General features: G+C 32.2%; 1 protein-coding gene and 1 long non-coding RNA gene across 3 annotated transcripts in view; one reads left to right on the forward strand and one right to left on the reverse strand.

Moving 5' to 3' along the window:
* Window positions 1-721: 721 nt before the first annotated feature.
* LOC138179717 (uncharacterized) lies at window positions 722-1,325 on the reverse strand. The gene is made up of 3 exons (XR_011173100.1): window positions 1,175-1,325; window positions 889-1,094; window positions 722-806 (listed from the first exon to the last, which is right to left on the reverse strand). It is a non-coding gene; the product is annotated as an uncharacterized LOC138179717 (long non-coding RNA).
* Window positions 1,326-6,130: 4,805 nt separating this feature from the next.
* LOC138179716 (uncharacterized) overlaps window positions 6,131-18,279 on the forward strand; it is a 34,130-nt gene continuing 21,981 nt past the window's right edge. For both annotated transcript variants that reach the window (XM_069112805.1, XM_069112806.1), the window contains exon 1: window positions 6,131-6,634. In XM_069112805.1, the coding sequence (XP_068968906.1) occupies window positions 6,550-6,634 (85 nt within the window). In that variant the 5' untranslated portion in view covers window positions 6,131-6,549. The remainder of the gene's footprint in view (window positions 6,635-18,279) is intronic.

The following is an 18,279-nucleotide window of genomic DNA, read 5'->3' on the forward strand; positions in this document are numbered from 1 at the left end:
TATAAATTTTGACTAACGAGACGCTTAAAACTGTTAAGTAACGGTCGCTGTTACTTAGAAAAGGGCCAGATTAGAGATCAAAAAATAGAGAAAGCAACTACCTGCAAAGGAAATATTTATATCACAATTTTCAGTAAGGAAGGGTTACTTTAGGATATCGTACATCATTATAGAGAAGTTATTTTATTCGCTATATACATGTTTATGTTTAATCGCTATATACATTGTCTAACATTGACGGGTGTATTCCAAATGTTATTTCTCATTGTATATTCAAAATTTGTGTTAACATCTATTACATGTTTCGAGATATTTAATACATTACATTTGTATAGCCCGTTACCACGGGCCGAACCAAATACTTAACATTTTCATTACATCGCTTTAATTATAATCAACTATAGTATTTATGTACACATTACAATCTTATAAAATTACAATTATATAAAAACATTAATTATTTTCAAGTGTAAATTATCTATATATGTTTTTCTGTATCACGTATTTCTATGTGTCATGTGCGCTCAATTTCCAATTTAACGTGCATAGGAATCATTATTTAAACTGAAGTATGGAAATTAAAACACATGACCTCACGATTAATTATGAACTCTTATGCGAATATTAAATGATGAATACGACATGACGAATATTTCTTCAAAAATTTAATGTCCACAGACATTGAACATTGAGCGAACTAAAATCATAAAATCATGCTTACAAGAAGAACTTTGGTGTTAATGTTCTTCGTCAGCATCATCATCGATATCCAAAGAACCGAAAATGCGAGGCCATATTTCTAATATCTGTAAATTTTTCAACTTTTCAATCCAAACGCTCAAAAACGGTGGAACATTTGTGATATTTAAAAATGCCAAATTCTTCTACCTGAATCAAGTATGACCAAGTCCAGCCGAAACATTGGAGGAAACAGCTTGCCACAATTATCGACGACCAGAACACCAGTAAATTGGAAGTCATAGATCTAGACTCATTGGAATGTAAACTCTCAAAGTTTTTTGTCCGGGATGAATATAAGTAATCAAAGATTTCACCGATCGACATCGTCAGCCTCACACAAAGCTTTAAAAGTACTAAAACAATAAAATTATATCTGTAATATTCGGAAATCTCGATTTCCTTTAATTTGGTTAAATTTAAGCTGTCAAAGAACCTAACGTAAATACGTATTATTATTATCCAAAAAGCACCAAACAAATGAAGACAGTACAATCACATCTGTAGTATCTGAAAGACTTTAAAACTTCTACTCGACTGTAGAGTCTGAGCAGTGAAGAATTCTCCGGCTTGCAACGATAGTTCATACACGATTATAAATTGCAAGATATAAAAAGTTCGAAAGAGCAAAAGAGTGCATGAGAGACAGAAATCGTGCATGACAGACACAAATAGTGAGTGAGACGAAGAAAAGCAGAGGAAATATATTAAGGGAGGGGGGTGGCATATTGGACGCATTCATTTAAATAATGAACTGAATAGAAAACTTGTTTTCTGGCATTTATGAGATGCAGTAACATGTGATGAATACAACAAAATTCGTTTCTATTTATCTTCAGGAAAATGGTGGTACTGAGACAATCCCCCGGTGAGTTCTTTAAATTTGTCTTGCCACTATCCATTTGCATCATGGCCCTACTTAAGAGGACTGGTCCCTATCACCGCGTGCGGTCGGTCGTAGGTGCAGTAAATGACATCCGAATTCTTCGTGGAGTTTTTGGAAAATTTACTGTTCAAAACGATTGGTAGACAATGTTACTTCACAAATATCGCATCTTACATTTTTTATAACAGAGGAAAAAAGTAAAAATTATTTAAATTAAAACAGAAATAAAAAGAAGATAGTCGTCCGATTGCGTAATAATCCACGCTTGGTGATAGAAGACAGTCGCAGCGCGTGGATTAATCCGCTCTTGGATGCAAATGGGCTAATGTGATATAGACCAAAAAAATCAAAAGTCTTTGTCTTTTACATGGTAAATGCTATGGAAGCATATAATAATTCTTAGAAGCATTTATTTTTATGAAAATCAATCGAGATCTTAACCTTATGCACTTCTGTACTTTTTGGCTTTTTGATCGTATTATCAATTATTATAGATATATTATTATTATTATAGATAAATATTATTATTATTATAGATAAAATTGCAGGGAAACTACTTGCTTTCCGATTGCGATGATTTCTGAATAACTTGCAAATCTCAACATTATGAAACACTTTTTTTCTGTACATGATGTAACTATCGGTCATAGTTTAAAAGATAGTAGGAAAATTCTATTAATATCACTACAGTACGTTGTACTTATAATTATGGGTTCGTGGTAGCATAAGCGTCCGTATTAATTGTCAGAAATTGAATAGAATGACCTGGTCGAAAATTGACACTTATTTTCAGTTTATATATACAACGAGGGTGAGTCTAAGAAAAGCTCCTTGCGCAACTGTATATGAGAAACTGTAAGAAATGTCTGTTATATGTAATTCAATTAAAAATGTATATAATAAAATAAATATAAAAATATCATCGATGTATTCGTTTTTAATTGTGCACAGCACTTTTTACAGTCACGAACATATAGTTGTGTAAAGAGCTTTAAGATAGCCCAACTTCCGTTTACATGTATACATTATAAACGAAAGATAGGCGGTCGGCAACCAGATTAACACGTACGCTGATAAGGGTGTATAATTATAGACAAAATTCAGACGCATGATAGCATCGATTATTTTTTGGGAACATTTTGGTAACTATGCTTGAGTAAAAATAAACTATACAATTACAATGTTGATTTCTACAACATATCTAAAAGTCATCGGGATCGGAAAGGAAGTAAGTTTTCTATAGTTTCACTGGATAGTTAAACTATAAAATTCACTAAATAAACGATTATGGATAGTATGATTCAATACGTAACAAAAAAGACAACTCCAACTTTTTGTGGACGAACTCGAGTCATAAGGAAAGAACAAAAATATTTATAATTGATCAGACTAGTAAATACTAGATTAATGCACCAGATGTCAGTCTTTCGGCCATACCAAAAATTACTCCAATAAAATACCGACTTGCGTTAAGTGTGCCAAAAATCATCCGATCACTGATTGTGCAATAAAAAGGTCACGCTGATAAGGTGAAATGTTTACCACTGATCGTTCAATAAGACGTCACATCGATAATGTTAAATCTTTTAACTGTCACGATAATCACCCTGCTAGCTACATTGTAGCATTGAAAGTAATTGCACCAAAAACTATCTCCTCAGCTTTGATAAAAGTCGCTCATATATATAATATATATATGTGTGCCATACTTGATTAGTCACAGGTCCCCCATTACGAAGATAATCCCTCAATTTGATAATGAAGCTATTACAAAGTCATATACATAAGTAACTGGTGCTAACACTCATACGAAAACTATTTATTAAAAACTCAAAAATCCTTATAAACATACATAACGAACAAATGAATTTTCTGGAAGGATAAATGGAACAATTCAACACAATGCTAGATCACACCTTACGAAACTCAGGTCCAATAAAAGCAAATATAAGTGCCACTGCAAATATAAGCCCAATAAAAGTGCTACGTTTAAAGAAGCAAAAAGAATTATATCAAACATACAACAAAAGCATAAGTATAAAACAAAAAAATAAACATAATAAAAAATCAATAAAAAAATAAACATAAAACACTTGACCTTCAGGAAAAATTATAAAAGAACATCCTTCTAGATAAGCCCTCTATAAGGCTGATTACAAGTATCTTCAATATAGTACTGCGATCAAAATATTTGCAAAAGCCCGGGCAAGATTTGCATTTAACGACATCATATAGGCCAATCTCGTTGCTACTAATTATATAGAAAATACTAACGAGAACAATACCAAGTAAACTGAAATCAATCATCTCGTCTAGAAAGCTTATTATCTAATCACCAATTTGGATTTCGTAATAAACATCCTATAATTCAATAAGCGTATAGAATTGTTGATACTATCATTACATGCTTTGAAAAAGTTATATTGTTCAGCCATATTCCTAGATATCGAGGAAGCATTACCGTTTAAAATAGCAATCAATTTTCCAGCTCTATATTACTATCTCACTAAATCTTACATATCAAATAGAAAATTCATAGCCAAATTTCTGGACAGTTACGCCAATCAATACTCAATAAATGCTGGTGTTCCACAAGACAGTGTCTTAGGATCTGTACTTTATATGGCACTTTATATGCACTATAACGTTAACACTGCCTCTCAGTTTCTGCAGCAATCTCTAGTAAGTTTGCAAACTTGGTTCTTAAAACGAAAAATAAAACTAAACGAGGAAAAATCCAGACGCATTACCTTTGCATTAAAGGAGCAAATATCTCGTACTGTATCTCTGAGTAACAAGCTGCAGTTGTAAAATATCTAGGCATCTATGTAGATAGGAAATTAACGTGGAAACACCACACCCAGAAGAAAATAGGGCAGACTAAAATAAAAAGAAGAAACATGAACTATTTAACGAGAAGGAATTTAAAACTGAACTCGAAGAATTAACTTTTGTTGTACAAGATTATCATTAAAACTATCTGAATCTACGGAATCGAACTCCGGTGTACAGTTAGCATGAGCAACATTAAAAAAATGGGAGCTTTAGAATCAATAATCCTCCTTACGCTGGTTAATGCTCTCTGGTATATTAAAAACTAGGATCTTAGAATAGAATCAGTCGATAGTACAATAACGGTTTTCGCTGTGAGATACACAAAGGAATTAGAAAACTGTCTAAGTCTACTAACAAACAACTTATGTTGTGCATTTATCCGACAAAAAGGAATTAGAAAATCTCTTAAATCTACTAGCAAACAACTTATATTTTACATTTGTCCCGAGGGGATTGAGTAAGAAACATCCCAATGATCTGCTTAACTAAAGCATTTAATAATCTACGAACAAATGTATTTATGTAACTCCAAGGCACGAACTACTGGGAATATGCCTACAGACTATTGTTCCAACTCGTTATACTAATTTACCGAATGTTCTCATGAACAAATTGTGAATTATCTCGAGGAAACTAAAAAAAATCTTCATTTGTGCTTTTTCTGTCCATTTTGCGAGATCCGTATTTCCTGACGTTTCTAAAAACCTAATTTCCTGTTTTGTCTAGATTTAATATTGTAATAAATTGTTACTAATCATCGATAGTTTTCTCGCTACTTGCTAATCTTGGGTTCTGAATATTTCCATACGTGCGTACACAATTTTGTTAATTCTTTTCAGGATAGTAACTGAGCGTGGATATTTAGCAATTATATGGGGAAAACTACTTTCTGGGCAATTTCGCACATTTTTTGAAATCAACAAAAAATAAGACTTATTTTGGAAATGCCGAAAAACATAGTTAGAATCATCAAATTTGGGGTTTTTGTTACGTTAACAATTTTTTAACGACCAAACATACAGTCGTTATAAAAAGTATTTGTACACCGAGGAAAACCCATTCTTCGTGATTTTCCATTTTGCGACAATTTAAACTATTAAATCACAATAATTATAATGTACAAAACGTCTACATAAAAATGTGGTGTATTGGTTAATAACAGGAAACGTTCGCTTTATATTGGAACAAAACACGGAGTGCAGTTTCTGCAAAATAATTAATATTCTATTAATCATTCTTTCTCTTAATGTCTAAGCAGAGTATAAACTTCATTTCAGAAGAAATACGATTAAATCCATCGAATGTCGTTCTTTTTCTAGTGGACTAAAATATTAAAACTTAATCTCCTCAATAAAGCTGTTTTTTCTTCTTTACTCTTCGTACAGTTATATCGATAAAAAAAAAGAGTACACCGTATTTTCACTCAATTTTTTATTTATTTTTATTACTACATATATATTCCGTTTTTTTTTTTTGGAAAATATCTACGATTTGTCTCACCGTGCGGCGCGGTGCGGGGCCGCTTCGAAGAGAAGAGGACTTCAAGCTGTTCCATCGGGAGTGAGCGAGCGAGCGAGACGGGTCGTCCCACGACGGGGCGGCTCGTGGTGGGGTGTCAGCCGCGGCTTATCTGGCGACTTTATGTATATTACGATGCCCAAGGCAGGAACACGAGCAGTTCACTGCTGGCTAACTGGTCGGAGAAGTCGGCAAAGCCGAGTCTGAGCGCGACGGCCCGGTTCATCGAGAGAAACGTGTTCGAGAGCTAACGACACTGAATTAAGACTTCTGACACACGTACGCGCACATATATACTACAAATACACTGACATCGATATATAAATATATACACACACGTACAGATATATATATATATACATTGTATATATTTATGTAAACGTATATACATACATAAAAAAGAGAGAAACATCAACCGTTGGCGAACCAACCGAATAATTACGGGTACATACGCGCGTGCATACCGGTCAGGTGCGCGAAAACATAACCGTAGTGGAAGCCCGGGGCGGTCCAGAGTTTGGCAAACTGATCGAGCCGTTATCGGTACTTCTCAGTGATCACTACGATCCAGGATGATCGTCCTTGCGTGGTCCTTGTTTGTGCTGGTTTCGTTACTCGTCGCCACCAATCAAGCGTTTCTCGCTGCTCCCGTATCAGGTATTGACAAGTGATCATTTTCTCTTCTTTTTGTATGTTAATTAATTCTCTTCTTTTCTCTCCTTTTATACTCTGTCTCGTATTATTTCATTTTGAACGAGAACTGAAAACGTTGCGTGAAATCGTCATGAATACTGTAACGAATATATGTGAAAAAATATTAGTTGCTCGGTATGAATTACGTTTGTCGATTTAAAAAGTTAAATACGATGTGTGTAAAATAGTGTGAGATGTGAGTAAATATATTCGATATAAATTACGTATCGATACGAAAAGTACAGTATATATGTATAAAACAGTGTAAAGGAAATACATATAGACATACGTGAGTAAATATTAGTCATTCGGTATAAAATAAAATTTTGGATGTATTGGTAAAATGGTATTTTTTCGAATTGTTCTTCGGAAAGTGGTTAAAGTGTCGGACGATAAAGTCGACGTCCTCACGTGGCGTCTCCGGTTGAATTTCCGCGTTGGCGAATAATTGCCGCACACGTTTTCGTCCTTGTATGCACGAAAGACGCGAGAAATTGTTCCGATCGAAATTTCGAGTAAATGGCGTGACTTTCTCGCGTGTTTGATAAGACTGGTAAGTGTAAACTGTAAACAGTGATCAGCTATGCTTAAGGTTGTTTAAGTTTAAACCGGACGGACGCACGCGGATTTGTACGGTTTCGTGAATGAATCGTGGCTACGATTTCGTGACACGCGGTCCTATTAATGCTTCCATGTATCATCGTTCGAATTCACGCATCGTTCAATTATTGATCACAGTGAAGTTGAGGCAGCGTAGCTTTATACACTTACGTGGGATACTGGTTCGTAATTGATTCATGTTTTGATACTTGAATGTTATATTTGGTAGCTAATATAACACTTTATGTAAATAGGTTATTTATGTAACCTTCAAGTCACGTGGAGGTATAGAGAATTCATACGTCGACTGTCGACCGAATTTTGTATGCCTTACTTTACACATAGTCGATATGCTATCACTTATGTCAGTACGATAGAATATGTATATGTACGTAGTTCGTAAAGTGATTGCAATTGCTTAAGCGCTTTATGGAGCGTTTGACAATTTTACGAATGTTTTTACACATTTAAATTTCTTTGTTTACCGATTATATTTTAATGGTAAACACGTTGGCAGATACACCGTATAATTAGTTTATACAACTATCTTTATATCTTTATGTCTATGAAAAAACGTATTTTTTTAGCATTTTTCATTGCCATTTATTGCACAGACCTGTGAGCATGTATACACTCGAAAGTATTTAGATCTAAATTTCATAGGCTGAAGTAGCAAAGCATAGAGTGACTACGAATTAATTTAGCTAGACGCGTACTGTAACAGAGCCACAGAACTTATACTAAGTTACTCCGGCCATAGTATCACGTATAGGTTTATTATATATTTAGACGTCGTTTCAAAATTAATTGGAAATTGCGCTATACTTATTGGTTATGAGAGTCTGTTGCCACTATTTGCCCTCTTAAAACTGCCAAACACATCTTTTTGGAGTTAGTACGTTTAAAGGTTCCTACTGTCGTCTAAGTTTTAGGGCACTGAACAATATCGTTTCTTCTGCCAAGAAAGCATACGATTTTCCAATTATTAGGGGATTATGCAAAGTTCCAATACTTTTATCTTTAATAAACTATTACAATTATCTTTTAAATAATGGTAAGATAAAGCGTTTACATTAAAAGGAAGAATTACGCTTGTTCGTGCACGTTTAAAAGAGTAGCCGTATTAGAATTTTATACCTTTTACTCTGTTTTTTAATTCTTAATTGATATTATGAAGACGACAATTTGGATTAAAAAATTGTATTATTTGATCGTAGATTATTTCATTTCAGCTCGTGTTTTATACAACTTTTATCACGTAAAATATAAAATGTATAAATTATAATGATCGTCTATAACCCACGATACCGGTATGACGTTCCTTAAACTGTACCTTCTTATAGTCGAATCGTTTGATTTCTCTCTCACAAAAGTCCCGTTAATTTCTAAGGTATCAGCAACGTGATTCAAAATAATTGAAATAATTAAAGAACATAGAATTTGATGATGTAAATGACTGGAAAAATAATTTCGAATGGAATTTGGCGTTAACACAACGTTAGTCCTTAATAATCTAAAAAAAGAAATTCATTCTCTAATGGCATTTCACATATTTAATCTGGTTTTATCCATCAAGCGGATTGTTTTAACTTCCGCGAATCGTCAGCTAGGAGGGAATAGTTAGGTAAGAATTTAATTTAAGACCGGTTAATATTTCCGACAAGTTTGTCACGCATTACTATTGATCTTTGTACAAATTCACCGATTATTCTCGTTTATAGAAGTTTCTTATTTAGAAATTGTACATAGAACTCAATCTTACATCAAATTATTATCGATTTATTTTCACTTGTTAATTCTCATTATTTAGCTATGAAGCATAGAGTTATGTTTTGTTCGAACTTCTTTATTTCACTCTGTATAATCTTGTAATTTTTATTTTTCATTAGATTAGAAAATTTCATCGTTAGATTTTTACTTTTACAAATCTATTTATTCGGGTAAAACGATCCTTACAATTTTGTTTAATCGAATAAAAATTACGACATCCTTGTTTTTTATCTAGATACAATCTTTGTACAATTTTTTCATCGAGAAATATCGAATAAGTATTGTGTATTAAATCGTGAAAGTACTAAAAAAATATTTTAATAACAGTAGTTATTACGTTGAAGACTAATCAATATTTAATTTACTTAAAATAATTGAACTTTTCCTATCGAAAAGAAAAAGAAAGTAGAAAAGGAAAACAAATAAAAAGCGATTTTCCAATAAATCTGATATCTTCATAGATATCGCCCTTATTTCTCAGGCAGTGTTTATAGCATAGTTTGTTTATAACGTTCGATCTTACGAACCAACACAATTAAAAACTAATTAGCCAGAGACTCGAATTATGAAGCTCCTTCGCATTGATCGATGCCAGTACATACGTATACTACTGACGTTCGATCGCTATTTCTAGCAAGGTTTATTCGATAAAAGAGACATCCACCAATGATCTCATTCGATCTCTATGTTTATGGATGTCATTACAAAAACGTCATCCCTTAATTTCTGGTTCAGTATAATTCGTATTAGTCATCTAACAAGTTATTTCTTACTCACTCTTACTACTCACACAACAAGAAAAAGTTTGGAAAATTCAGTTTGCAGATATAATTTGAAAATTTATTAATTCTCTTGCCTTGCATGTATTTAAAATTCTAAAAATTCTTCTCTCTCGGATAACACAAAAATTCCTTTAAGCTTCTTTTTTTCTTTTTTATGCAATTTAAAATTTCGAAAATCCTCCTAGTTCCTAATAGAATTTACAAATCTTAAAAACACGTCTTCTTTATACATCTTTATACATTCTCTATTTACTAAGAAAATTATTGCCAATGCATCCTCGTGCCAGTAAAATTGTCTTTTTACTTGATTCTGGAGCTGAACGTACGTGTTTTCATTTTCTCAAACATTTTTGATATTATTATATTGCTATATTATAATATATCGCTCATCATAGTACTAAAATATTGAGGATATATGAATATTTGTTTTAATAATTATACTCTTGACCTCCACAAAATTTAAGCTTATCAACCATTTTTAAAAGAAGTGATTTCTAAATTTTGTTCATTTTCAATTACAATTTAACGTTAAAATTCTCCCGCTTAACAAAAAATGGGCAAAAATATACTTATCATATCTTGTGATCTTCAATTATTAGCAAGTTTTATATTACCTAGGGCTTAAAGTAATAGTTGATTATCTATAGCAATTTTTATCAAGATACAAGTAAAATATACATATACCTATAGGCGATATCAAAGAAAAGAAACTTTCATACTTGTATGTGTTAAAATTAAAGAATTTCTGTCTTTGGCTACGTGATTTTCGTGATCACACCGCACGAGATTACACGGTCTGCGTTTTCATTGTGCTTCATACGCGATCGTTATCACTTTCGAGATATTTTCGATGATCAGGATGATGAGATCGAAGTAAAACTGCAAAAAATACGCGGCTTAATTTTTAATGGATTGCTCGAGTAATCGGTTACATCGCAATCGCTAATGATCACGAGTACGGTCGAGTGCTTTCTTATTATCGATCGTAGAACTTGAACATTTAGAATCTTAATAATTAGCTTTCATATATTTCATTATATTTACGATTGGATCAGAAGAGGTTTTATGTTTGATTAAAATTTGTTTAAATCAGACTAATAAATAGGGATTAATAATAAAAAAAATTAAGAAATTAAGATTAAGAAAAGAATTAAGAAAAATTAAGAATATCAGTAGATTCATTGGTGGTAATAAGAAGATAATAGATTTATCTTTGAACAAAATTCCTGTATTTCAATTAACAGGCTTCGTTATATCTTTTATCTTTGGTATTATTATTTTTGCTGTATCTTTTTTAGCAAAGTTTTGATACTTTAATTTAAGCCATTATTTTTTTATCTTTCAATATTTTTTTATATATACGTACACATAAACAATAGTTATTTGTTTAAAAATATTTTTTTTTGCCCCTCGTTTCGTTTTATCGATAAATAAAGTTAGTTGCAACTATAAATATGTACATATTGAACTGAAAGAAATACACAGGTTCTCTTCAAATGTGTACAGAATTTGAAATATTTATTACCAGTGCTATTGGAATAGAAAACTGATAAAGTGTATATATATATTTATGTATGCGTATGATATACATATATGATTATAACAAGTTTCCTATTTTCGAGGGGTGTCTCATTCGAAGACGCATAATTTCGCTGAAACAATACATTTCTTTTCACGGAATTTCTCCTCTATTTGGATGGATTTACTTTCAAGTACAACACGTGATTCGATTTCTTGAGAACCTGGCTTTTCTTGCACGCAGGTACGTTCGAAGAAACCAATCATATCGATCATACTTGTTTTTACATCGCATGATAAAGCGATGGTTAAGAATAAATCCCTTCTCGACATATGCATGTAAATCAGAAATCTTTGATGTAATAACTCTTTTATATAATGACCTTTGAATTTTTCATAACGAATGTTCAATATACAAGCTTTCGATAAACAAAAGTTTTCGATTGTTTATATGAGTAGTCAGGATGAAAATTAACATTAAAATAAAGGTAATTTAAATCAATATATTAAAAGAATTGGGACAAAGAGATAGGAGAATGAACAATAAATAAGAATTCAAATTATTATTTATCCCTTCAGAAACGTTGTTATTGGCTACAGAAAAATTTATTAGGCTTCCAATATTTGAAGGAAGGAATAAAGATGTTGGTTTACAGACAATCCGTAAACTGTCAGTCAAACAGAAAAATAGAAGCGTACGAATCCATGAAAAGAAATATCACGCGTTTCTTTAGCTTCTATTGAAAAATGCGTAAGTTAAAAGCATATTGCGGCTTGCAATTGTATTACAGAAAAATACAAAGAATGAAATGAAAAGTGAAAATTTCGACACACGTAATCTAAAGTTACGAGTTGCCATTGTTTCAAGATTTGACGAGTCTTCTTCTATTTTTTTAATGTCATTCCACTGTGTTACTGCTGTAAGAAAAATGGCTTCTGTTGCTTTATTTTGGGAAGACCAAGTTGCTTTGGGAAACGATGAGAAAAATGAAGAAATGTTACGAATTACGTAGTAGGCAGTTTGCGCATCATAAATTTTAACCGCAAAATCCGGACGTTCCTTAAAATACGAGGAGTGTTTTAACATACTTGCGAAACTTTTCACTGAAGGATCAGCAATTTAAGAAAATAAACGGAACGTTTTTACGGAGAAACGAAAAAAAAATCCGCGATCTGTATGCGAGATGTTCTCCCTAACTTTCTGTTTGATTTTTATCAATTTACCATTAAAATAAAAATATTTTCTTCGTTGGCGATCTCAAACCTTTAAACCATTATCTTTTATCTTTTTCATTTTATTAGTATCGATTTTTCTTTAACATTAAAAGCTGTTGTATACTCTTGTAAATTTCACTAATTCTAATCAATTCGAATTGCTGATATCTATCCAAATTTTCCACACAATTTTTATTCGACGTTAGCTTTCTATAAAAAATGTCTTTTCGTTAACAATTTCAGATTCGTACAATATAAATTTTTAGTTTTTACTTGTTCTATTTCGTTAGCTGTATATTTTTCGAGTACCTTTAAGAGACTTATTAAATTGTTGCAAATTTTATCAATCATTATCATTAAATGCGAAGTAATTCGATGTCTTCAGGTCGAAGAGTTTTTATTTTCGAAAACTACTAAACCAGTTACTAAATCAATAAAAAAGAAATCCTAGGTGTATAATGGAAAAATAGGGAACAAAGTACAATATTAGGTTTTATCGCTTTCGCGTATGCAGTATACTCGACCACACGTTATTCCGCGATCCACTTCACAATACACTCGACAAGCCAAGAACGTTCCCACTGCGCAAACACAAGTGTCAAGAGCTAGCGGAATCAAAGTACACTTCGGCGGAATTTGTGTGCCGGAAAGTGAAAAGGAACGTCGGTGGACAGAAACTTGTGTTAAAAATCACGTGTCTGGTCGTCACGGGGCAACGGGTTCAACGTTTGACCCCGAATCACGTTACACACTTCATTTTCTTTTTCTACAAGAACGATCATACAGAGCTCCAAAAAATAGGAGCAAAAAAAAGCAGATAATAGGTGGGAGAGCTGAAGAAGTACAATTTATGAGTTAGTGGAAATTAACGATTCGAATTAAAAAAGAGGGAAAAAAAGAAATCAACTTGAGAGAAAGACGAGAAAGGCAAAAAACAGAGTAATTTATGGGTTGCAGAAAATTAAGATTTGGAGTTAAAAAGAAGCTTTCAAATATTCAAGAGTGTTAAAGTCACCCTCATTACGAATAATTAATAAAGTTTATCACTGCGAACATTAGTCCACTATGAACTCGTAGCATGTTTCAGAAAGGACAATCATTTCGATTGATTTTGTATCGATCTTTGTTGGTTTGCTCAAATTACTAAAAATTAAATACCAATAAAAACCAATCGTTACCAATTAACGCAATAATAATTACCAATTAGATCGCAAATGATCGCACGAACGCCACAGGGTTGACCCAGGTCGTTCTCCAACGCATATGAGCCGAGATTGAATATCTTCAACAGATATTAATAAAATATAGAAAATTGTATAAGTATCTTTTTGTCGTTTCTCATTATTCCATATTCGTCACAAATACAGTATTACAAAATTTAAGGAAAAGATATCTGAAGGAATATAAACTTGAAGAGTGAGCAGAACAGGGTCAAAGGATACAGTGACGCAAAGGTTGATAGACACATTAAACGGGAGACAAAACGACGAGAGGCGGAATGAATTTGATTTTACACACGTTAATTACACGTGCAGCAACGTTGGGCCGAGTGGTAGTTAAATACCCTGGCCCGATCGATTCGTTTACCTTAATTGTCGCCGGTTATCCGTTAACGAGCCTGTCGTTTTCTGTCAGCCCTATTGGCAGCTTGCCAGTGGCCCTTTTAAACCCGCCAGCAGGCCTCGTCGATTGGATATTGTGGTGAACTGCTGCAGCTGCAGAAAAGACTTGCATGTGCGCACTTGCATGCCTAAGGCGGGTCCAGCTTGGCCTATGTATCGGGGGCAAAAACAATAAATATCGTAGTCATCGAGGAGTGACGAGTTGAGAAAGGATAAGCAAAGAGAGGGATGTGATTTCGGCACCTTTGAACCTTTTTTGCAACTTTGTTTGCAATTCAGAATGGAGGAAGAAGGGAAAGAGAGAGAGAGAGAGAGAGGGAGAGAGAGAGAATGAGCGTGAAGATTTATTTGATTTTACCAAGGTAATAGTAGACTGGGAATCGTAACTGCTTGCCACTTTATTGCTATTTTTTCTGAATAAGTTTAGTACTACTATATGTATATTGACTTAATGGTGTTAATTAATTTCTTCTATCTTTCATGACTCGTGATTGTACTTGCCACCTTGTTACTATTTTTTGTGAATGAGTTCAATTATTACTATTTTGTATATATCGAAGTGTTAATCAAGATATTTTTATCGTTTAGAAATTAATTTTTCATACGTAAACAAAATACTTATTTGTATGTTCATTGCTATATGTATATCGATGTTTATTTATTGTACATTTGATAATGTATTAACATTGAAAATTGTATATTATTGTATAAAACGCTTATTATTTTGCAAAAGTCTTATACATTAATCTGATTCAAGCAGAACAAGGTAACAATTATTTTAAACATTTTTGAGGAAAAGGTGATTTAATAAAAATTAAATTTTATTTAAATGGGAGCCAATTATCAATAAATCTCAAAGAAATTTCTCAAAAACTGATATGAAGAACTGAAAAAACTAAAAAACAAAGAATAAGATAAAAGATACTGTAGTACGATATTTTTATTAACTCTCGTAACAATATTGTAATATAATATCTTTTATCCTGTTCTTTGTTTCATATATTTTCATACCGTTTTTTTTTCTTAATAAACATATACGTTTCATAATTAATTTTTCTACGTCATCAATAATTATGTATCTACTAATTATAAATAATGTTAATAGCAATCAACAATAGCTGAACGTAACCAGAAAATACGATTACCGTTGATAATGGTTATCGGTAACCAAAATTAAATTTCCATTATCGATAATAATTATTCGTAGTCAAACTAAAATTCTCATCATCGATAATGATTACCGGTAATCAAAAGGATTTTAATTATTTATAATCGTTATTCATAACCAAAAATTTTTTAATTCAAGATATTAACTCCTATGCCGTAACTTTTAGAATTTGTAACAGTTACAGCAGATAAAATTTATAACGATGTGATATCTGAATTCAAGTCAATTTCGACATAGTTGTAACATCAGACCATATACTGTAACGTGAGATCCACAATAGTGGATACAGAAAGTAGAACTTCAGGTTAAGAAACCTAAGATGCTTCTTGACATCTCTCCTTGACAGTTTTATCTTCTTTGAATTTTATTGAATATTTTTATTTTTCTGAATCCCATATTCAGATAAAAATTAACAATTTTAATAATCATGTCGTAATATTGGGTCATGAAAATCTCAAACATTTCTAAATATTCCAACTAAGGGAAATATAGAATGTTATCGTAGATTAGATACGCATACATCAATACGTACATATAGTAACAAAAAAACATATATTTCGATTGCAAAAGATTTCACAATTATAGCAAATTTCTTCCAATAGAACATCGAGCGACTAGGTTCGACTAGGCTCAAAGAGAACGATTTACGTACATCCGTCGTTACGTCTCGATTCACCGAGTGATAACGCGAATTAATCAGAGATCCGATTAATCGTCGACTAATCAGCCGGTGTGGAATACTCTGTCCGATTATTCTAGACCATGAATCTCAATTTCACGCTATAGAGAAGGCGATCATGAACGTCATCGACAAAAAATCTAGAGACAAATGATCTTTGGGATGATGCAACATGACATTGACTTTTACAAACATCACCTTTCTCTTTTCTGAGACTTAATCGATCATTGCTTCCTCTTAACTTTCTGATCATCAATAGAATAAGAATTTTGTGGAAACTTCATTTATACGTAATTTGAGAAAAATGAAGGACAATAGTGATATTTATCATGCAATTATATGTGAAGTTTTATCGCTTAGTAATTTATGATCATAACATCATAAATTAACAAATAATAAAATGCCTCAGGCTTGTCTATCGGCTTTACATGTTTTTGATCGTTTCTAATCGTTTTTAATTGATTGGGTAGAGCATTGGAAAAATGAAGATTGGTTTATTTTGTGTTTACAATTGATTCTTTTGTGGAAATAGAATCGATGAGAATTTGTTCTTGGTGAAATAAGAAATGAAAAAATATTGGATGATCGCTCATCTGTCTGTTGCTTCTGCAATTTTCTAGTCAAATTGTTTTTCTATTTATTTTAATTATTTTTATATACATATAATAGTCCTACATTTTTAAAACAACAAAGCGTATAATAATAAAAAGGGTCATAATCCTTATCATAAATCCCTAAACGGAGAGCTTGGAATTTTCATCGTTCCATAAATTCTGGAAATAAAGTTTTTTATTTCAATGCACACAATACGCCTTTCCTGATTTTTTTTTATTCAAATCGCAGAATATTTAACACTTGGAAGATTAATTACTGAAAAATTTACTACCGGATTAAAAGATTAATTACTACGATAATCAAATTTTAATTTTCCTTGTATCCTAGGTAAACAATTCTCAGTTTTAGGAAAATTAAAAAAGTGACTAATTGTAAAAGTATTAATATTCTTGAAAACACTGTTCTATTCAGTGTATTACCATTGTTGGCGCCTATAATGCCACTAACAATTCTAATTAATGAGTGATTCTCTTCAATATGTCACCTATAGATGTTTTTCTCGATATCGATGGAAATCAACAAGAATAAATAATCGTCGACATTGTGACTCATTTTCTATGTTGCATATTGAACGAAGCTCCCATCTCGAAATATTTACGCTTTAAACAACTTTTAAACATTTGCTGTTTACCAGGAATTCATTAAAGAGATTAACGCTAATCGGTAATTCGGTTCTCCCGCGATTAGTCTTTCTCAGAATAGTCCTTTTCATAATACTTTGTCTCCTTCTTTCTTTGTTTTGTTTGAAAAATATCAAAAAATCTATATATATAACAGCTGTTTACATGCTATTTTAGAAGAACGTAATCAGTTTTACGTGTGTTGTTGAAATGTTTTATGACTTTCTGCTGCGTTAAAGCGCAACACGTTCCGATAAATTTGAATATTAACCAAGAATAACTGTTTGTATTACCCGAGCAGCTTTTATTTTTTTCAATTTGTAATTAAAATCTCGTGTAATCATCTTTGAAGCTCTTTTATAAAAATTCAAATAATTCTACGGTTACTATTGAAACGTTGTACGACGTCATGTTGGATGGCAACGTTACAAGAAATATTAAGCAAGAAGTTCCTATTAATTAAAGAAATATATTTTTCTCAATTTGTAACTCAAACAAGATAAGTTGAAAGCAAGATCAAAGTTCCAAAGGAATAGTGGCTATTCCTTTGCTACAGTGGTTATTCCTTTACAACCAAATATCTTACTGTAATTTTGTTCGATTATAGAGTCATATTAAAATTCGTAATCCGTGGAATTTTAATGATATAATCAGATTTAATAATTGTTAAAAAATTAACAAGTATTTCGAATGAATTAAAAGGCAAATTTTCTCTAGTAAGTCTTGTCGTTAAACAATCTAAGATACGACATCGTTCAAGATAAAAAACTTTTTCATCATGAATGTTTCATTAAATATTCAAAAGCACGGAATCGTTTTGTTTCGTGTGCGTTAATGGACGAGAAACGAAACTGGGCTAAGAACAGAGTCGAACTGAAAAATCGAACAGCGCATTGTGCCGATTAAAGGCGTTCATTATCGGCGTTGTTTTTGCTGGTCTAAAATCGAAGACACTTTCAGCAAGTCGTAGCTCGTTATCGCGACCCAAGATCAGCAGATTTTTCGAAGATAACCTTCGAA

Source organism: Bombus flavifrons, chromosome 5, assembly GCF_040668555.2.
Source record: "Bombus flavifrons isolate JBK064 chromosome 5, iyBomFlav1_principal, whole genome shotgun sequence".
Lineage (NCBI taxonomy): Eukaryota > Metazoa > Arthropoda > Insecta > Hymenoptera > Apidae > Bombus > Bombus flavifrons.